The following is a 23,314-nucleotide window of genomic DNA, read 5'->3' on the forward strand; positions in this document are numbered from 1 at the left end:
CCTACCATCTCCTTAAGTCAATGGCTTATATTCTCCAGAACTCCAAACTCTATTCAAACATCTGTAGTGTTCTCCTTCAAGGCAATGTGCACAAATGGGGAGGGCCTTTTGGCAGATGTCAGGAGATTAGGACTATGTGACACAGGTAACCATACCTTTCTCTGGGCTTTAGCTGATATATGATTCCTCACTTCCTTTTAGTTTACAATCCTAATCTCTTTTTATGATAGAAAATCTTAGTAAAGATAATAAATTCTTATAGAATATTTTGTAGTTTCACAACAGAACACATTTCAATCATGCTCAGCATTATTTCAATAACTGTTCAGAAACATTAAAAAGTCAGGCATATTAGGTCAAAGATCATGAAAGGGGGAATGGATGGTTTTACTTCACAGCCTACGATTTGGAACTTGTAAGAACTCAGGAAACTGATGTCTGGCTTACAGATGATTCTAAATCACATGGAAAAATTCTTAGTCACAACTTGGCGAAAGGGAAGAGTCAAGAGCTTGGGGATAGAAACTATAAGAACAGAAAACCTCATAGGGCAGTTACTTCTATCAGTTCTAAAATGAAATTCTTGACCAGTACATCAGTTCAATATTGGAGTGCATCATTTTGTTATGATACATTTCTCTCTCTCTTGTCTTTATATATGACAGCAGAATGAATTACAGTTCATATGACACATTTCTCTTTAACCTTCTGCTTGTCATAATTTTGCCACTTTCATAGCATTAATAAATTCTTCCCAATAAACTAGAAACAATGATTCTGGCCCCATGATCTTAGAAAACGGAGACATCACTTTCTGGAAGAGCATGTTTATCTGTCAGAAAATCACTGTCTTCAATAACCGAGCAGCTGTTTTTTCCAGTACTTTTTTTCTGTTTAGTGAGTAATGTATGAACTGCCATTAAAAAATAATAAACTGATAATTATTGTTTTCTTTTTAACTATTAAATAATTTCCTTTTGTATACCTTTTTCTTTCTTTTCTTTTTCTTTTTTTTTTTTTTTTTTAAAGCATGAACCATAAAGCTGGCTTCTGGGCAATCCATGATTCAGAATAATCTGGATTTTCCAAGAAGGAATCATTGTAAAATAAATGGTTGATTGGTAGACTTCTGCATTTACTAAGTAGATGCCTCAACATGAATTTAATGCTGATTGTAGTTGCACTGTCTTTAGAATTAGACAAAATGGAACTGCATGGCTAGTTTGCTCAGCTTGTTTTCTGGGTTTGGCCCAAATCCAACATTCAGTACTAGTAAAGGTATAGCAATGCTGAAGTGTAATATAAACACTTTGTTATTTGAAAGGGGAAAACACTTTCTAACTCCCTGACTCTTCCCACCTGGCCTAATAAACTAAAAATTAAACTTAAACTGGTGTTCTTGAACAGACAGTAAAGAATAAGCTAAGTCATTTGATTAAGTATTTTAATAACAAACAAACAAAAAAAAAGGAATTGAAATTAAAATTCTAAGCTGGCCAGGAGAAAAAAAATCCTGGATTGGTGATGGACAGCTATTATGCCAGTATTATTTAAAAAAATAGCATGACTCATAAAAATAGCTAGAGACTCACCTCACCAGACAGTCAATGAAGTTCACAACTTTTTCTCTGAGTACTTCAAACCTGGTTTGCTTCTTACTTGTTCTTCTCAACTCCTTCATTTCCAATAAGGACTAAAAGGTGAAAGAATACCTTTCATGGTGATTCTGAGATAGAAAATTTTTCAGAGGGATCTCTGCTACTCAGGTGGAGATAGCGGATGCCCTTTGCTTAAGGAGGATGTACAGATCAAAATGGGTGTTACTTTTTTATTTGTAGGGTCTAGCAAGAATCTCTCCTCTCAGATGTACTGCTTTAAATATACATCAAGTGGGTTTTCAGGGAGAGAAGAAAGGGCAGTTCACTTTATTAGTAAGTTGTGTAGCAGAGTGCTCACTATTCACAACACATTAGTTCAAAGAAGAAAGGGAAAAAGAAAAGGAGGAAGAGATGAAGAAGAAGAGAACTATCATTACCATCACCCTGCATAAAGCCATACTAACAGAACAGATTCCATGTGTTTTCTTGTGAAGAATGAAACTTCATACTACATTTGTCTAACTTGGTATCATGGTAGAGAAAATTCTTCATTTTGACAATCAAGATCCTAAAGTTAGAACTATCTGAAAAACAATATGTTGCGGCTGGGGTTGTGGCTCAGCAGTAGAATACTCGCCAGCACATGTGAAGCACCACATATAAATAAATAAAATAAAGGTATTATATCTACCTCCAACTAAACAAACAAACAACCTTTTTTAAAAAAAGAATATTTTGGACATACTGTAGCTCAATTTGTGTTCTATATTATGAATATGCATGAAAAAAAACTAAAATAAATATCTAAAACTAATGAGTTAGGCTCTTTTGAATCTTTCAGTTTGATCAAACAGAAAAATAAATTCACCAGATAAATAATCAGATTCTTTTTTGTTGGGGGCAACCATGCTTCTACATTTCCCTTGTTGCTAGTTAATTCTGTTTCTCTGAGTCTATTGGAACAGTTTCCACCTGGTTGACTAGTAAATTGCAGAGTGCACTTGAGGATGGCAGTAGGATAAACAGGATTGATTTATAAGTAAGTCACAAAGTCTGTATTGTTCCTGGCTGTGGTTCAAAATGAAAACAAAAACATCCAGACAAATCTAGAGCACAAAGTGAAAAAGGGGAACATGACATGATGCAGCTAAAAGGAAAAAAAAAAAAGAGATCTGACCTTCTGAAGATGATAGAGATCTGTCTTCTGAAGGCCCTTTGGCTGTGACCCAGAAGCATCTTCTTCCTCTTTGGCATCTGCTTTTAATACAAAACAAATATATAGCAATTAGTGCAAATCCAAGACAAGAGAACAGTTGTACTAATCCAAAGGAAGTAAAATTTTCACCCATTTCTTTTTTTCAAATGTGGCAAGGGATCAAGGTTCCATCATATAAATGATATTTCTGCCAGAAACCGAAGGTCAATAAATGTTTCGTAATTTATGCTGTAGCGAGGTTTTTAAAACCTAGCTACTGAATTTAAAGTGTTACCATAATGAAAACAAAGCAATGAAACCAAACTCCCCTCAAATCAACAGCAGAAAGTCTCAAATATTTGTGCTATTATAAATACCTTTGTTAAAAATCATACAAACTTTAACCATTTTCCTTTGACTATATCAAGATTGTAAACAATATAATCTACAACCTGACAAATCTGGTTTTCAACCACCCGATTCACTATTTTTAATATAACATTGAGTATAAAGAGGGTAGTATGCAAAAGTTGTGAAATAATCCACTAACCAGTAATTGTTCAACTGCTCCTGTAGAGCATGAAGTTCTGATACCTTCTTCCAAGTGCGGGTATATTTTGGGAACCTGACACTTGCATGACACATGACCCAAATCTTACGACAGAAGGATGTAGCTACAGAATATATATGATTCTGAAAGAAATTTCTTTTAGCTATAAATAATTCCTTGCTCAAGGAAGATACTAGGTTAAAACATCTATTAAATTCTTTATTACATTTTATTAGCATGTAGCTGTCTTAAAGATAGAGCTGATATAATTTTCTGCCCTACTTAACCCTCCCTAACTGATAAGGAGCCAGAGATAGCATATAGTCAAATATTTCTATTTATTTAATGTGGGGAGTTTAAATTACAGTTTGTTACTAATGTTAACTTATTACTAAAAAATCAAGCCATTTCTTCAAGAGAGTGGTTTTGCTATAACTTGTAAAATTCTTTATTCTTTTAAAATTATTTTTATTTTGGGGGGTCCTGGGGATTAAACTTGGGCACTTGACAATTGAGCCACAAGTCCAGCCCAATTTTGTATTTTATTTAGAGACAGGGTCTCACTAAATTGCTTTGTACCTCTCCATTGCTAAGGCTGGCTTTGAACTCGAGATCCACCTGTCTCAGTTTCCTGAGCCACTGGGATTACAAGTGTGCATCAATGCACCTGGTGCAAATTCTTTATTCTTTAGGGTTCTAATCATCTTAATCTTCAAACTTCCCATTTGAAAAAACTGCATTCCTTTATATAGTGCTAGAATATCACAGAATTTATTCACTAGATTGAAAGTTACCTAATTTATCTTATATTCTTCTAGGTTTTTTGCCCTGTCTGTGTCCTTAAGGGTAGCCCCTCTCTGTGCATTAAATTTATGAATTGGTGAGAAAAAAACAAACCAAAATAAACAATAAGCTGGGCTGTGAAGAGAAGTGAGCTATTTAGTCTGGGTGCTGCCACTAGGTAGCTGTGCAGCCTCAAACAAGTCTTCATGGACTTCAGTTTTGATTGCAATTTGACTAAATTCTCTTAACTTCTTGATCTTAAAAATTTCCATGATCTGAAAAGTGGTTCAGATTATGCTATGGTGGTGAGAGAAATATAGGATGTGGAGGAATTCCTTTAATGCCCATGGAAAACTTCCTCATTCTGTCTATATCTGCCACTCTAGTCAGGGAAATTTTTGCTTTCACCTTCTAGAACTGAGCACCCATCAGGTGCTTTGTACTAGAGCTATAGGGAGACATGGAAAGATTTTCTGTAAAAAATGCTTTCTAAACCTAAAAGATTTTTTCTTGCCAGTACTGGGAATTGAACTCATGGTCTCACACATATAAGGCAATCAATCTACCACTGGGCTATATCCTCAGCACCCCCAGCCCTAAATCCAAAAGATTTTCAACAAGAAGAAATACTTGGGAAACATATAAAGGATTAAAATGGATATTCCAATTAAGATATTTTCACCATACCATCTCTATGTGCTTGTAAATACCAAACTACCTCCTTCCCCATATTTCATTAAAAACTTCACCTAAATAGGGGAAAAGTAAAAGTTACATAACCCATATTTTTCCTAGCATCATGTGCTGGTGCTAGAAATAAAGCAAGATAAAGCCCAGGAAAAGTTACTTATCAGTATCAATCTGTGGGTCCTATTAGAACACAGAAGACCTGAAGCACTAGGGAACAGAACATGACTAGCTACCTACACATAGTCAGGAACCCCAAGTATTCAGAAAATATAAATGATCATGTCACAGTCACCAAAATAAAAGAAACTCTGAACCTCCAATACTGAGGAGTGCCAGGTTGTCTCAGTTCATTTAGGACTGAAAGATTCAAGGTTCTGTAAATCCGATTAAAGCAAGCCCCATGCATATTTGGTAATCAGCATACTAATGAGCCTCACTGCTGTGAAAGCAGTGCATAGCTATTAATTTTTCAGGCTTACAAATGATTTATGTAGTCTTTTTGAAATCTATAAAGAACTTGATGAAATGTTTAAGAAAAAACATCTAAAAGGAGTCATCAATAGTGATGCCCTGCTACTCTCTAATCTTTTCCATTTCTTTTTGTTGCTTTTTTAAAGACAAGTCCTCCAAACTGTGTGTGTGAAGAAAAATAAAATTTTCCTGCCTGTTTGATACTCTTCATTGATTAAACCAAATCTAGAAGGGAAGCATTTGGTTAAGATGTGACATTCTCAGGCCTGGTATACTGAATGATCAAGAACTATTTTATCTCTTCATCTCTCAGCATATCAGGAGGGGTTTTCCATGTCCTTTTGGTTAAATGACTATCACAGCCAGTAGAGTTGGCAGGATATTATACTCTCACCATCGAGGCTCTGAAACTGGGCCAGGAACTCCTCTATTCTCTTTGCTGTGCTGCCAAGCTGCTTTTCAGAAGAGGATTTAAAAACCTTGAAACATTTCTGAAGTATGGTCATCAGATCATCCTTTGCCAACATCCTAGAAAAGAATCAGTGAAAGAAAATGTAATATAACTGCAAAATTTAAAAAATTCAAAAATATTTTCTATATATTAAATGTTTCTGTTTAGAAGAAAATGGTGTAAGTTCTTCCTTAGTAGCTACTGACGTTTTTGGGGAGAGATTTTCTTCAATGCTTGCTTTTGCAGAGCTGGGGATCCAACCCAAGGCCTTGTGCATGCTACGCAAGCCCTCTACCATTGAGTTATATCTCTTGCTTCAATTTTCTTCAACACATGTGACATTCAGAAGTACTCTTGAAGAGTTCTCATCATAATGCTTGGCTTTGAAAATATACAGAGATCTGGGTTCACAACCTAGCTTTGACACATACTATATTTGTAATGTAGTATGAATTTAGTAATACGGAGTGAGTTTACTATACACCTCTGATCCTAGGTTTGTTTTCTTGTCATATTTTGCATGTTAGATGGAGACTTATATGCATTTCAAGAATCCGGTATGGCAACTACGACACTTAAGGCATTTTATGTTAAGTTTCCTTTTCTTTCTGATGTGAATGTACAAGAATTCAGTAGAATTCAAGAATTTCTACTGAAGATCTGACTTGTTAAATGCAAGCTTGCTTCAAATGACCAAAAATATAAGTATCACTATCATTTTTCTAATTATTACCATTTAACTATATTTTAATCTCCTAAGGACTTTACGAACATCAGCCAGCAAATCCTCTGAACTTTAAACAAATCTTTGTTAGAAATGGAGAGTGAGGGGTTGGGGTTGTGGCTCAGTGGTAGAGTGATTGCCTAGCATGGGTGAGGCACTGGGTCCAATTCTTAGCACCACATATGAATAAATGAAATAAAGTCCATCAACAACTATAAAATATTTTAAAAAGAAAGAAAAATAATAATAATAAAAAAAGAAATGGAGAGTAAATATAGATAATCTAAAATTAGGATCCTGTTCTCAGAGTCATCATTTACAGGATTTCTCCATTAAGACTGTACTCAAATAACATCATCAAATGGAGCCAGGGTCAATACTAGTAATTATTAAGTGGTTGCATTACACAAGTATATAAATGATGTAAGGTTATAATTATTAAGATTAAGATCTAATATTAACCATAAAGACACAGTCAAATCCAGAATATGGTCATTTTGTAAAATAAACTTAAGTTTACAGAAACTGGTAGGGGTAGACAAAAAATTTTCCACAGTGTTAAGAAACAGCATAAAATATTCTCTTCTTTCTACAACAATTATCTAAAGCATAATCTTTTATCTGTGAATGAAAGACAGCTAATAGGTCAAAGAAAAATAGGCTAAGACATTTCATTCTTGATTACCCTAGAGATTAATTAAAGTTTCTTGCTTTCTATTGGTCAGATGAAATTAAACTGTTAAGAGAGTTAACTCAAAGCATTTGAACAATCCATTATACCTGAGCTTTAGCCTTACTCTAATAGACAAAGTCAGTATTTCCAGTGTCCAAGGATTCAAAGGCACTGGCTTGCTTGGAGGGGAGCAGAAGATGAGGTAATGCTGGCGGTCTAATCTATATCAGTAATACATTGAGGATTAACTTCCCAGCTATACACTGCCACATTTCTCCTCCACTTTGAGATACAAACAAAGGAACATGGAGGAAGGTCAAGTCTAGTCTATTATTAATCTTCAGTATGCAAAACCAAAAAAAGGTATTATGTCATATAATTTTGAAAACAGGCAAACTTTTGTAGTCATAACTTCTAATGTGCATTTGACTGAAAGAGGCAGATCTTTTACCTCAGATGTAAACTTTCTGAGATTCAGATATTTGTTACTCCTCTTACTGTTAGCCTAAGATTATGTTCTTTTTTTCTTCCTTCCGTGGTAATAAGGATTGAATCCAGTGCTTTGCACATGCTAGACAAGTACTCTACCACTGAACTATATATATCCTACCTTTTAAATTTTCAGACAAGGTCTTACTAAGTAAATCAGGCTGGCTTTAAATCTGCTATCCTCTGGCCTCTGTCTCCCAAGTAGCTGGAATTATAGGAGTGCACCACCCTGCCCAACTAAGATTATGTTCTTACTATTTCCAGAGTACTAGAAGATCTTATACCTTTTCAAGTACCTACTGGTTTCACACAAAACAAGATTTAATCTAAAGCTAATTAGAAATAATAATTTAATCAACCCAAAGAGTTATTAGTTAAAATCTTTTCCAGTAAAATTATACACACACAGAATCAACAAAGATATATATTCTCATTTCTATTATTCAACATCATTCTGGACTCTAGTTACTATAGTAAATTAAAAGAAGCAAGTAGTTCAAACAATAAAAAGGAAGATGAAATTTATTAGTTGCATATGATGTGACCAACTGTACAGTGATAAAATCTAAGTATGATAAAAATATTAGAGTAAAAGGGTAGATGAAAAAAGATAAACGTGTGTGGGTGTGTAAACATCCATATACACATAAGTAATACCTATATATTAAACTATGTAATGGAAAAAACAACATATTCAAAATGGCCTCAAAAACTGAAATGTGCCAAGAAGGTCATATCTTGATTCTTTCTGAAGACTTCATTCCTTCTCACTGAGACTCACCCATGTATATAATAATATAAGTGAAGAAGTAAGATAATCAACTAAATCTAAAGGAAGATGAGATGAACATGAATCTTCTCAGCCAGTTGAGCCTATGGTTGCTCAGCAGTATGGTGATGAACAACCTCAATAATAGGAACCACAAACTTAAAGTCAGGATATTATACCAGGTAGGAGAGAAAAAATGACGGAAAACCTGAGGTTCAGCAGTCTGACCTGGAAGCTGATCTCCAGGATCGGTCTAAGCCAAAGACTGGAAGTAAACAAAAAAATAATCTTGATGTCAAGAGGGGAGTCTGTATCAGACTTAGAGCCCACTAAAATGCCAGAAGCAGGTAGTGAAAAAATCAGACATTTAAATGAAGATGGGCTGAAAAAATGCAAACTGTTCTTATATTGGTTAACCAACTTGTAATTCTTTTAGTTTTACAGTTTTCTTAAAAAAAAAAAAAAGCAACAAAAATTGGAATATTCAGCAATGTACACTATAGCAAAATGTTTTAGACCTATAAAGTTATGAAAGCTCTGAATAAACGATTAACAGTTTAAGTTCTAATATTCAATATTATCAGATACAAATCATTCCAAATCAATCTACATTCTACCATTGTGTGAAACAAAATTCTGGTGGGTATATTTTAAAAGTTCAATAAGATTTATCTGGAAAAAATCATTTTTGATAAAGAAGAACAATGTGTTGTGTACTTTAGTGCAGGTATTGGGGTTGTTAATATATCAAAAAGTATAAGCTTCTGTGATTAAAATCAGATGGTCCTTACTGAAGAACAGATAGGTCAATAGAAGATACTAAAAATCCACAAAGAGATCAAGATATATATAGGGAAAAAGCACACTGACATACTAGTGTATGCTGATACAATAGTCTTTGTATTTTAGACTCAGAAATCTATATCTATATATTCATTTTGTGGAAATTATACAAATGTGTAAACAAACATATATGCTGTGATTACTGTTTGTAATGGGAATTTAAAACAACCTAAATATATATCCAAAAAAGAAATAATTAAAAGTTACACTTCTAGGGGCTGGGTATGTGACTCAGTGGTAGAGCACTTGCCTAGCATGTGCAAGCCACTGGGTTTGATCCTCGGCACCACTTAAATATGCATAAATAAAATAAAGGTATAAAAAATGCTGTATCTGTTAAAAAAAAGTTATGCTTCTAAAACACAGGATATTATATAAAGATAATAAATAATGAGATAGAACAATCTGTGTTACCACTGATGATGGCTAACACTTATATGCACACATATAATATTTACAATTCACTATGAAATAGTATTATTATTCCCACGTTAGAGATGAGAAAACAGAGGCACAAAGAATTTAAGTAACTTGTCCAGAGTCCCAAGGCTAGTAACTGGCAAACTTGGGATTTGAACTCAGACAATTTGGCTTGATATTCACGCTCTTGCTGACCATGTTATATACTGCATCACGAAACATTGTCACTATGTCCACGGTAGAACATTAGGTGCAAAACAAAATAACTACCATGACAAAAACCAAACCTTAACCACTAAATAATGGGGGTGGCTGGCAGATCATGTATTGTTAATGTATAGACTGTGGCTTTTACCCTGAGTGAAATGGGGAGTTAATGAAGGATTTTGACAAATGGAATGATATTACTAGCCATATTTTAAATGGACTATTCTGCCTTCTGTTTTGAGGAAAATCCTGTACAGAAGCAAATGGGGAAGCAGGAAAACCAGATAGAAGGCTCCTGTAATAACCCAGGTGAAAGATGATAACAACTTAAAACAAGATGGTAACAGTTAAAGAGGAGGAGGTTTGGATCCTGATAAATTTTTAAGGCAGAGCCCATGTCTTTAGCTTGAAGAACTGGAAGGATGCAGAAAAATGCTAGGTGTCAAGGGGATGATGAGGAATTCAGTTTTGAATAAGTCAACTTTGAAATGTGTACTGGATATCCAAATGGTGATATTAAATGGTATATGAACATAACAGTCTGGCGCTCACAAGAGAGCTGTGGGCTTATGACTAAGCTTCAGGTGCTGTAATGTTAGGATATCAGAGAGAAGAGAAAACACTAGAGAGACTGACAAGGAGCCTACACTGAGACAGGAGAAAGACAAAGAGGGTCTGAGTACTAAAAGTCATTAAGAAAGAAGTGATGACCTGTGTCAAATATGAATAATAAGCTAGACTACAGGTGCCCATCACCATTCCAGTCTCCTTATAAATACTCCTATGGCCATCAAATATTCATGAAGTAGATCAGTGGTTATTGAAACATGCCAGTTTCCACAGGGGGAAAAAGGATTTTTCATGAGAAATACCATCTTCAGTAACTTTTACAAAAAAATTTAAAAATATTTTATAAGATTTTCGTTTCTTAGCAAAACTTAATTCACATTTGATTTCCCTTTCTCACTATCCAAGTAATCATTATCTTTTGTGGAAGACTAAAAGTCACCATACATATAAGTAAAGTCAATGATACTGATGAGTATAACTTTTTTCCTCCAATACTGCGGACTGAACCCAGGGAAGCTTTACCACTGAATTACATCCCCAACACTTTTTAATTTTTTAAATATATATATATATATATATTTACTTGTAGATGGACACAATACCTAAGTTTTTTTTCCAAAGCAACACTCAGTGATGATTTTAATCTTAGTTCCTCTTATGAATTTAAGTTTGAAGATAGGGAGTAAGAATGCTTGGCTTTCTAAACTCAAATTATTCTTATGTAGAATGTCTAAACTGAAAAATGTCCTTGACTTCTTGTCCACATCTAATCTGTACAAAAGAGAAAAGACTAATTCCATTCTAGAGGTTCCCAGATTTCTTTCCTCTTCAGTAATGTCCAGATTCTTGTCTGTTCTTCCTATAGCAGCTATTCTGATTCCCAATGCTTTTTTATATTCCTACACTTTTCACCACTCATGTTTCTGACCTGAGCTTAGGAAAATGACTAAAATCTCATTTTCTATGTACGTTTCTTCTTTTATTCACATTCCCAAACCTATATTTTAGATTTTGATAAAGAACAGCAGCTGGTATAAATAGCTTTAGAGTCAGATCTGTATTAGAATTTTGGTCCCATCAACAGTTAAGTGATCTCAGGCAAGTCAATAAATCCTATCTGTGCTTCAGCTGCATCAGGGGTCAAGTGTGGCTAATCATACCTACCATAAGAGGAACTATATTAGATGGGAAAATTAACTAAAGTGCCTTAATGCAGTGTCTGGCACATCGCAAGCCTTCAATGAATGGTGGTTACTATTGTTATGTATGTTTGCTTACCCTATTTTTGAATTGTCATTCTTGATCCTTGACTATACCAAGATCAGCAGTGTTATGGAGGTTCAAAAGCAAAGGAACAACTTCCTACTTGACAAAGGAATCTATGAGTTTGAGCATATTTATATAAAAAAAGGAAGAAAATCACTAATCATGAAATTAGAACAAAAAAACTAGCAAGAACCAATTGGGTATTTAAGATAGACATGTTTACTTGAATATAAAGCAAAATAAATCTCAGAAATATTCTTGTTCAAGTTTATAAGTACATAGAAATCATTTATTGGGATTTTAAAAAATAGAATAAAAAATAGGTTTTCAGTAGCAATCAAGTTTCCATGGGGAGTTATTTTTCCAGATAGCATGAAATTAGTTTCATATCTTAACACTGCACCTGCTAAAGCACTAATATTTATATTAAGTTTTTGGACTTAATGTGCTTTAAGTGTGAATTTGCCTCCTACTATGCCCATCTGTTTTTTTCTGTGGACCAGAGGAAATGAGGACTTAAAAAAAAATTCAGTTTTTATATTTTAAAATATTTTCATATAAGCATTTATATCCACTGAGGAAAACTACAAGACTGTGTGCAGAAACTTAGTCACATTTGATTTCCCTTTCTCACTATCCAAGTGATCATTCTTTTATGGAAAACTAAAAGTCACCATACATATAAGAAGTAAAGTCAATGATACTGATGAGTATAATTTTTTCCCTGTAGTATTGTGGACTGAACCCAGGGATGCTTTATCACTGAGTTACAACCCCAACCCTTTTTAATTTTTTTTAATATATATTTTTTTACTTGTAGATGAATACAATACCTTTATTTTATTTGTTTATTTTTATGTGGTGCTGGGGATCGAACCCAGTGCCTCATGCATGCCAGGCAAGCACTCTACCCTTTATTTTTTATTTTGATACAGGGTCTAAGTTGCCTAACCTGGCCTCAAATCTGTGATCTTCCTGCCTCAGCATCCCAAATTGCTGGGATTATATGCAAGCACCACCATGCCTAGGAAAATATGAGTACAACTTTTTTTTTTTTTTTTTTTAAAGAGAGAGAGAGAGAATTTTAATATTTAGTTTTTAGTTTTCGGTGGACACAACATCTTTGTTTGTATGTGATGCTGAGGACTGAACCCGGGCTGCACGCATGCCAGGTGAGCGCTCTACCACTTGAGCCACATCCCCAGCCCCCTTTTTTTTTTTTTAATATTGTGTCCATCTTACTTTTTATTTATTTATTTTTTATTTTTCGGCAGACACAACATCTCTGTTTGTATGTGGTGCTGAGGATCGAACCCGGGCCGCACGCATGCCAGGCGAGCGCGCTACCGCTTGAGCCACATCCCCAGCCCATGAGTACAACTTTAAAAGATTTATTTGTCAGGGATGATAAGTGATCTTTTGATACCTGGTAATAATACTAGGACATCTTATTATATTAGATAAGTAATTATCCAATGTTAAAGTGTATAGGGCCAGTTTAGGTAGGCAAAGGCATCAAAGCCTTACTCCTTGTTACTTCCTAATCAAGGCCAGCCTTTGTGACCTCCTTCACAGGGTATATACAATTCAATGATGCCATTTCTCTACCCAATGAAGTCAGGGCCATGGCTGTCTTCCATGACTTAACTTTCCCTGCCATGATGTTAGGTTGACTGAATTAAAATAATCCCCATTTAAGCTCTTCTTGCATAGTGTCAATATATGACTAAACAATCACAGATTTTCCTTTAAAAATCAAAGCTCAAAAACAAGCAAAGAAATGAATGGTTGCTACATTAAAAACACCATCACCTATAAGCATGAATTCAAGAATATATGCCAGAAAAAAATGGATTGTTACTAGATTAAAAACACCACAGCTATAAGCATAAATTCAAGATATGGCTACTTACGAAACTTTTCGGCAGGCAGAGTTCTGGAGGAAGGTGTTTCTGGCAGGCTTAAAGCAGACAAAAAAAGAAAACAACAACAATAAAAAAAAACCTACCTCAGCAGCTGCAAGGCTGATGCATACTCCTCTGAATCCCATATGTTCTTTTCTAAACATGTGCAGTACAACTCTCTGATCTATAAGTGAACAACATTTGTGAGGAACTAAAAGTCATACAAGAAGTTATATTCTGCTAGTTTGCAAAATCATACATATAGAGCCAACACACACACACACACACAAAATTTATGTTATTAAAAGCTAATTTTTTTAGATGAAAAACAACCTTGGCATTTATTATATGGATCAGACTCTTCAAGAATGTAATTTTCATAAAAGTAAAATAAGAACATATAATATAAGGATTGGCTAATACCACTAGTTACCTGGCAGTAAGAAAATGATAAATGTGAGGGAAAAAAAGGCCCACTGAGGTTGAAAGCATCTCATAAACAAGTCTTTCTTATATACTTGTATTTGTTTCCCAAAACTTTAAGTTAAGGATCTGAAAGTTAGGAATTATTCCATTAACATCTACTCCATATATGGATTATAGCTTTAGGGTATAATACAAAAGTTAGCTGAGCATAATTCTGCAAGGTGCAGAACTGTCTCTTAATTCTTGGTGCAATGCAAGGTTAACCATTAAGCATTTTTCAGATTCCTTTTTCCAGTTCACTAAGAGTGGCAAATTAGCTCTCTGTATGTAGAGGTGAAAAAGAAATGCAAAACAAAGAAAATTTATATGCCTCAGCACAAATACATTGTAGGGGAAACAATACCACTGGGATTCATGTGGCTGTTTCTAGCTGTGGCCATAGAACAAACAACAAACACTGTTTCAATTACTAGTACTATGTACAACCGGAGTGGATTGTGCTCTTATTTTAAGAATTAGATCCATTTCAAATTCTGAAGCCTGGATGCTACAGGAATCAAAACAAGAAAGCACTGTTACTTCTATTTTATAGATTCCAAATGTGAAAGCCATTACCTGTCGACCCAGTGGGTACTTTGGAAGGGAAGAGGTGAAATTATGAAGACATCTCAAAACCAGAAAATAATTTGTATGGTAAACATGCAGATTTTCTAGTAAGGATTGTGTTTCCTCCTAAAAAATCACAGAGTACATTATTAATATTTAAGGCAGAAAAATAAACTAATAATAAAATCTACTTCATGGATATATGTACATATTTCTATAAATGTTTATTTATTTATTTATTTCTGGAAAATTAACAAGAAGAGTCACAACTACAAATCAGCCTCCTCAACTCATGAAAATTTGAAATACATATTAAATTCAGGATAAAGGCTGGGCATTTTTTATTTAGTCTTAAGTCTGGTGATATTTTATACATAGGAGAATTGATAATGGAATGTTATCTCCTGGTGTCTTTATCATTGCCACAATATCTTGGTCCTCCAAATTACAAGTGTGAAAGAGAGTACCTTATCATATTCCTGTCTATATGTCAATCACCTGTTATATGTTACAGGGAGGGAAGGTTCATTTGTCTTTCATCTCACTGGCTTGGAAGGGTGAAGACATTACCAGAGAGTACAGTACCAACATAATGAACAATTGACAAAGGTCTGCTTATAATTTTCTCAAGCACTTCCAGAGTGTGTCTGGAGGTGAAGAAGGAAACCTACAAGAAGCACCAGAGCTGATTCTGATAAATTTCTGATGTGCTAAGAATCTTCAAAACTGGTTTTTCTCAATTTATCACTGAGAAAAGAAAAATGAGAAAGAATTCTAAGGCCAAAAACAAGCTTTATAATTTTAGAATCCTGCAAGTGTAATAAGGTGAAAAGTATCTGAAGAAACCTATGGATGATAAATATTGGGGGAGAGAGGAGTGTTGGGATTTCTTATGAAATAGCACAGAAATGATTTTTAAAAACTATATCCTTCCAAGCATTTTGGGGGCTTTAATTACTTTTATAGCATTGTCTTAAGAGGATTATGATCTGTGGCATGCTCTTCAGTTTTTTTCTTCTCTCAGAAGTCAAAAAAAGAATTGATTGTGTATTGTCTTTCTTTCAGTAATATCTTGCAGATACCCATTATTTTTAGTGATCATCTTTGCAGAAAAAAACACCACATATATAAATAAATTCAAGCAAACTTCCTACATTTTTCTAAACTCTTATTCACTCAGAAATCAATTCCTTGGTCAATAATGTATGAGTCATTACCTAAAAATACAAGTCAAGTGAAAGAAAAACTTTTACTACCCAAATGGTTTTTCCTTCCATTGTTTAATTCGTAATTAAAAAAAAAAAGATTTCCTATCATAACAAAAGTAACCATAATCAAAGATTATTTAAATTTGATTTTTATAGTAGACCAAAACAAAGATCACATAATGCTATTAATTGTTCACCTTAATGTATGTTTAAATAGATTTTAAGTTGGGGAGGAATTGGTATATAAAAAAAGAAATCTACCACTGAATAATCACCATATTTCATGCTATTTGTACTACTTAGTTTCTTTTGCTTCATGGGGTAATTTTATGTACAGGAAACTAATCAATAAAAATGAATATTTTCACTGAATTTACTTGGATGAGAGCAGAAAATAAATACTTAACACAGTATAAGGCAATGTTGCATTATTTAAGGAACTATGTCCTGGAGCAAGTGCATGCTTCCTCTTTAGTTCTTTCATATTTCTCACTGTGTGTTATACCTCTGTGCTGAATGAAGTTTTCATATTTTAAAATATTTTGGATTGTTGATTTTTCTATACACAGCAGACTATTTCATCTTATGCTCAATGGAGGAAATGGAGGTCTAGTTCCAACACTGGGAAAAAAGCTACCTATGTTGAACCTTTCTAATGGATTTTTCAAAAGTAATTAGGACCATTCTAGATCTTTGCCTTCTGCACTGACTTTAAGAAAGATTCTGTTATTCATACATGTTTATTTATCAACTATAACAGAAAATATTACAAATGATTAACTTTTTCATGTAACTTGTCTTCTAAGTTCTCTGTCTTACTGAGATAACATTAATCTGCCAATGCCTTTACTTAACGAGAATAATTTCTAATATACTTTATGGGTACCATTTTATAAATTCAAACCTGTAAAAGGTTCTCATACATGAGAAAATTTCCTACTTAATATTTGATAGCAGCCTCACACTACACATATGCAAACACAAAGCCTGTTGAAATGTTAATCCTGGGGCTGGGGTTGTGGCTCAGGGGGAGAGAGCTTGCCTGGAATGTGTGAAGCTCTGGGTTTGATCCTCAGCACCACATAAAAATAAATAAACAAAATTAAGATATTGTGTCCATTTACAACTGAAAAATAAGTTAAAAATGTTAATCCTACTTTCTACTCATTACATTTTTCCTAAAGTATCTTTTCTATACACCAGTCAAAGTTGGTACCATTTTATTTCATAATTCTGTTTAGGATAATTTTTTTTTAACAAAGATATGCTTTGTCTACAAATATTAATTATTTCCCACAAATATGCTTTCTCTATTATTAAAACATGAAGACCATTTTATCTTTACTGAATTTTGAGACAGGTATAGCAACAGAAATATTTCTGTTATAAGAAAAAGAGAATAAGTACACAGCAGCCTCATTAACCTCAGGTCCTTCCATTTGCTCTTAGAATTCTCTTCCTCCAGATTCCTGTATGGCAGGCTCTGTAACTTCCTTTAGGTCTTTATTCAAAATTCACCTTTTTTACAGTGAGGCTCTTATCTAAAATTTCAACTCCACATTCCATGCACATCAAACTTCATTTTCCCCCATTCGGTTTCACTGTTTCGTTTTTAGTATTTATCACTAGCATAATATTTGACTTGTTTGTCTCCCTGATAGAGTGTAAGCTCCATGAGGTAGGGGTTTCATCTATTTTGATCATTTCTATATTCTCAGCGCCTAAATGAATAACTAGCACAGTAGGATCTCAAAAATTATTTGTTGAAATGAAGAAGTTTATTAATGAATGAGGGCCACCATTTGTCTCCTTTCTAAGTAAGAGCCACCACTCATTTTGCTGGATGTGGCCTAAATTTCTTAATTTTTTTTTTTTTGGGGGGGGATCCCAGGCATTGAACCTAGGGGTACTTAACCACTGAGCCACATCCCCATCCCTTTTTAAAATATTTTATTTAGAGAGAGGATCTCCCTAAGTTGCTAAGGGCCTCAAAAAGTTGCCGAGGCTAGCTTTGCACCTGTGATACTCCTACCTCAGCCTCCAGAGCCCCTGGGACAAATTTTTTAAGTTTTTTTAAGCAGAAGTCTGAATTTATAACATAAAATTTCTCAACCTGAAAATGTTGGCTCTGATTTTTAAAAATAATGATCTGAACCTAAAAAATCCATTTACATTAGGCTGTGAATTGCCACTCAGTGTGTAATATATCCTCTTAAATCTGTCATCTTAAATCTCATAAATCCTATCATTCATTCAAAAACCATTCTTACATGAGGTTGTTATCAGGGCTCCTATTATCACTTTGGAAAAGCCAGTGTGTATATAAAAATATATATAAGCAAAGAAAAAACAATCAGGCAAATTACATTTGCCATGATACTTTCGCTTTTTAAAAAAATTTCTCATCTAATTTCAGTCATATTTATCAATTTTGTATCTAGAATTGTATGGACGGGGATACACAATGACCTCAGGAAAACTTCAGAAAGTATGTGAAAAGGACTATAAATATTTGTTCTTTTTAGTCAATTCACTAACTATTAAAAACTGGTTAAACAACAGATTATATTGAATTTTAGAATTAAGAGTTATTAACTAAGAATACACTTCTTACTAATCATCTTGCTATATAACAAAGCCTTATTTTTCTCATCTGTGAGAAATGTTGGCTGGCAATATTTGCCAGACTTGACTCATCACCATATTACAGATATCTATGAGAGTGCCAAACCATGGCTTTCTCCTAGCACTTATATGTATGAGTGCTAGTCTTATCTCTCTCTGTCTTTTGTTCCTTGTACTCTTCCATGGCAGTGTGGATCAGGGAAGCACCTGATGAAGGCCTTGGATTTAAAGTGCTGATTCCTGATACTCTAATCTAATACCTAACTCATTGTATCATGTGTGACAGACTGTTATTTCCTTTATTCTTCTCTTTTCTAATTATTTTTTTCCTAATAGATTCATTATTTTTTTCTAATAGATTTTCCTTTTCTTTATGCCCTTTAGGTCTGTCAAAAGAAATAAAAGAGGTGGAGCAAAAGATGACAGGCAAGTCTCCACCAAACTTATGAACTAATTTTGTTCCTTTTGTTTACAAATCACCATTATAAGCATACTAAATGGTGAAAAAAAAAATCCTTGCTCTACCATTAACTTGTTCTATAACTCAGATATTTCACTTCCTTTCTCCTGGTTATAGTTTTTCATTTGTAACATGAAGGTGCTGACTTAGGTTACCTTTCTAGTAGTAATCTTTTTTTTCTTTATAATTCTAATAATAATCTATTACAATTCTAAGAAGTTTAAGACTCATTTTCCATTCTCAATGGATTTAAATCTGGTTGGCCTAATAGGCAGAGAAACACTACAACATTAACTGGTCAGAATAATAAAACTTCAAATGTCACCTGCAAGGGTGGAAGTTTTCTATACAGCACAAAGTTTAATTCTCAACACTCCACCCTTATCCCGCCCCAACTCAGTGCTGGGGACAGAACACAGGGCCTTGTGCACGTGAGGCAACCACTTTACTACTGACATATTCCCAGGCCTACAGTTTCTTTATCAGATGAAACTATGTCAAACAACTTTGATTTGAATTTAAGTACATAAACTGATTTCCTTAAATGAAGCATATGAAATTAGTCATTCATTAAATATGCTAAACATAATGTAACTTTTTCTTGACAGTATAGGATTAATATGAAGAGTAAATCATTACTAGTAATATACAGTATAACTGACACAAAGAGCACATCATTAAAACAGACCTAACCTTAGGTAAGATATTGGGACTTGATTTTTTTTCCCCTGAAAATCACTTCAAAATAAGGTGTGTATATATGTATGTGTGTATGTGTGTGTATACAAAGTATACAGTGACAAAATTATATACATAATTTTATTATATTTATATATAATTTTATTTGATGGGAAGAAGAGGACTGTTTCCCTTTCTTTAATTGAAACAGTAGAATATAGTAGGGCTCATACTTGGGCTGCTGGACATGGCAACCTAAATGCAAAGGCTAAAGTTGCCTCATACCATTTTCTTAAGACTTTTACAAATCACATTTATTATTTTTTTTGCCATGATATTTGAAAACCCCACTTCAGATTTCTCAAACACTAATAAAGTGTTATCTTGCACTAATTCTCAGTGAAGTATTTTACAAAGTATAGGGGATTTTGATGTAAGGCCAGGACATTAATGCCCCATCTTACTTTTACTACTTGTGACATTTTAGACAAGCAAGTTGATACAATCATTTGTGATTCTTTTCATCTACACAAAAGGATTTTTAAAAAATCTGTCTTATGTGGTGGCTGCACTGCATAAGATATGATGTATAAAAACTACCTACTAACTGGGACATTCCCACATGTCCCCCACCAACCCAAACATTTGCACAAAAGATACAAAAGGAAAAGAGTTTGTCACTTATTTAAAAACCTTAGTGTTTAGTCAGGCATGGTGACACCTGTAATCCCAGCCGCTTGGGGCAGGAAGAGTCCAAGTTCAAAGCCAGTCTCAGCAACTTAATTAGGCCCTAGGCAACTTAAAAGACCCTGTCTCAAAATAAAAAGGACTGGGGAAGTGACTCCATGGTTAAGTGCCCCTGGATTCACACCCTAGTACCAAAACAAGAACAACAACAAAAAACACCTTAGTATTTAAAAGCTGAGTGTTTTTGTATTAGCAGATAATGATGGCAATTATGCAAATATGATATGAGATCCCAATATTCTTCAAAGCTCTCCTCAGATGACTTGAAGCAAGTTAAAGCACAAATAATAAAAATAATTTCTGTAATTATAGTGAATTTCAAAGTTCTGTTCACTTTAATTTTTCATGAAATATATTTTTATAAGGGTTTTTTTTTTTTTTTTTGGAGAGAGGTCTCGCTAAGTTTCTTAGGGCCTTGCTAAACTGCTAATACTGGCCTCAAATATGCTATCCTCCTTCCTCAGCCTCTCAAGTCATTAGGATTATAGGCATGTGTCAACATGCCCAGCTTCACAAATCAACGTTTTAAAAGTTGAAAGGTCAAAAAAAAATCTGATTGCCAAAGCTCTATGGTGCAAAATATGTGAAAATATACCCAGTCCTTTATCTTGCCATTTCACCTACAACTTATAGTTGTCTAACATAATAACTAATGTATATTCAATTAAATTGATTTAGTACCAAACCTAATTTGGCACTAAAAATTTTAATGAGGAATCTGAATAATTTAACCCAGTCAAAAAAAATTATTACTAATACATTAAATAAAAAGTAAATAAAATCATAGAATCCTAGCACCAAAAGGAACCTTAAAGATTATGTGGTGAAATTTCTATTAAAGGCTTTGAAAGCTAGAGAGTCATCGTAAGTTTGAAGGGTGGAAGATTGTGCAAATTTATTCTGAATTATTGTTTTCACCACTATACTCAGCTGCACTGTACAATTATTTGAGGGACATACTACTTAGAAATGCAAAGCTGCAAAGAATCTTTAGTATTTCATCAGTTAATTTTCTGGCATTCTAATGACCCATTTTGGTGTAAAATTCTAGTGAATCTTCCATAAATGTTCAAGATTCAGTCAGCTGAATTTTTTCATTCTAAAAAAGTTTATTAAATACAAAGCTGGCATACTGTTCAGAAATAGTATCTACAATTTGGGGTCCATTATTTGTGAGGGAATTGTAGGGGTTTTTCAGTCAGAGGATAGAAAGAGATCAATCATTTGTTTACATTAGGACTTAATGGCTTAGTTCTATAATTAAGAAAATGAGGCACAGGGAAACAATCTATGCCTTCTACATAATCTAGTTCATTGCTTCTCAAAAGAGTGGTTTCCATATCAGCATAACCTATATAACCCAGAACCTTACAGAAATGCAAATTCTTGGGCCCCATCCCAAGATTATGAAAATAGGTATTCTGGGAAGGAGTCCAGAAATCTGTATTCTCACTAGCCCTATAGGTAATTCTGATGCACACTAAAGTTTGGGAGCCACTGGTTTAGTTCAACAGGGCAGAAAGCAAGGCATATTTTTAGGGCAAAAATAGTCAAGATAAAAAGAGTGGAAATTTCTGTGGAGTATATTTAGAGGTCTAGCTCTTAGAAATCTGAATGCAGAAAACTGATATAAAATGGATAACTCTAATGGTAGGCATATCTACATAATAGTTATTATATATACTATATATAGTATGTATATTGTAATATGTAAAACTATATATTACATTGATAGCTTAATTTTTATAACAAAAATGCATAATAGTAACTATTATTTGCACATGTAAAAGTTCTATTGTTATATTTGTTTTCAACTCATTTTCACTTGCTGAATAAGCTTTGATTATTAAATCTATGAGGAAATCATACTAGGAATTATTATTATTCCATTCTATTGATAAGGAAATTAAGCTTTAAATAAGGTTAAGTGATTTTTTTTTTAAGTACACATAGTATAAGATTTCTAAGGTCAAGATCAGGATTTTGCTATGTATCATGCAGTACCATATTACTGAATATTATGCATTTCTATAGAACTATAAAACAGAAACATTACACTGAGGATAAAATATTCAAAGATATTTTTATTCTAAACTAAAAAAATCATACTCATTTTTTTTTTTTTTTTTTACAGAGGTATTTTCTGTTCTTTGAATTAACCAGGTAGCCTATAGAAGACATTTTTAAAGTAAGGGTACAATCATTGTGTTTCTTCATATTTCTCACTGCTCAAGTTTCAAAAAAGTATATTCTTAAATGATAAAAAATACACTCCTAAAATCAACACAACAAAGATAATAACAAGCAAGGTTGATAGTGCAACAAGTATGGTATAAATGAAATGCATAGAAAATATTTTTAAAAATCACTGAAAAAATAATCATCAAGCCATTTTTATAATAGATTAAACATCCCCCCCATTATCTCAAAATTAAAGGATACTCTAAATCTATTTTTTTTAACTAATGCATTTACTAATGCACTTGGCAACTAGCTGACTCAACAAAGAGCTAAACTAGCTAATCTTAAAAGATTCCGTAACCACACATATATCCTTTCCCACTGCTTCTTAAATTTCCTTTTGACCAGATGTACTTGATTGTGATTTAAGGACTTCCTGTACTGCTCTTGAAAATGTTACAGGGATTAAAAATGATTACTGAACCCAATTTAGAAGTGATTATATATTATAGCTCATTGTGGATTCTGCAATAGAAAATAATGTTTAATCCAAGCCATTCTCAATATTTCAGATTTTTATATTGTAGGTAAATTAGTATTTAAAACTATACAGAGCCATATGTGGTGGCGCATGCCTGTAATCCCAGTGGCTTGGGAGGCTGAGGCAGGAGGATCAAAGCCAGCTTCAGGAAAAGTTAGGCACTAAGCAACTCAGTGAGACCCTGTCTCTAAATAAAATAGGGCTGGGATGTGGCTCAGTGCTGGAGTGCCCCCGAGTTC

At 33.7% G+C, this 23,314-nt stretch overlaps 1 protein-coding gene across 3 annotated transcripts in view; it reads right to left on the bottom strand.

Moving 5' to 3' along the window:
- The window catches only part of Orc3 (origin recognition complex subunit 3), a 55,314-nt gene that overhangs the window by 5,512 nt on the left and 26,488 nt on the right, over positions 1-23,314 (bottom strand). For 2 of the 3 annotated variants that reach the window (XM_026411407.2, XM_026411393.2), the window contains exons 12-16: positions 14,645-14,761; positions 13,708-13,787; positions 5,682-5,815; positions 2,776-2,855; positions 1,593-1,693 (exon numbers count right to left, since the gene is read on the bottom strand). In XM_026411407.2, coding sequence (XP_026267192.1) covers positions 1,593-1,693; positions 2,776-2,855; positions 5,682-5,815; positions 13,708-13,787; positions 14,645-14,761 — 512 coding nt within the window. The remainder of the gene's footprint in view (positions 1-1,592; positions 1,694-2,775; positions 2,856-5,681; positions 5,816-13,707; positions 13,788-14,644; positions 14,762-23,314) is intronic. The other variant, XM_026411399.2, reaches the window with a different exon arrangement.

The sequence above is a fragment of the Urocitellus parryii genome, chromosome 8 (genome assembly GCF_045843805.1).
Source record: "Urocitellus parryii isolate mUroPar1 chromosome 8, mUroPar1.hap1, whole genome shotgun sequence".
NCBI classification, from domain to species: Eukaryota; Metazoa; Chordata; class Mammalia; order Rodentia; family Sciuridae; genus Urocitellus; species Urocitellus parryii.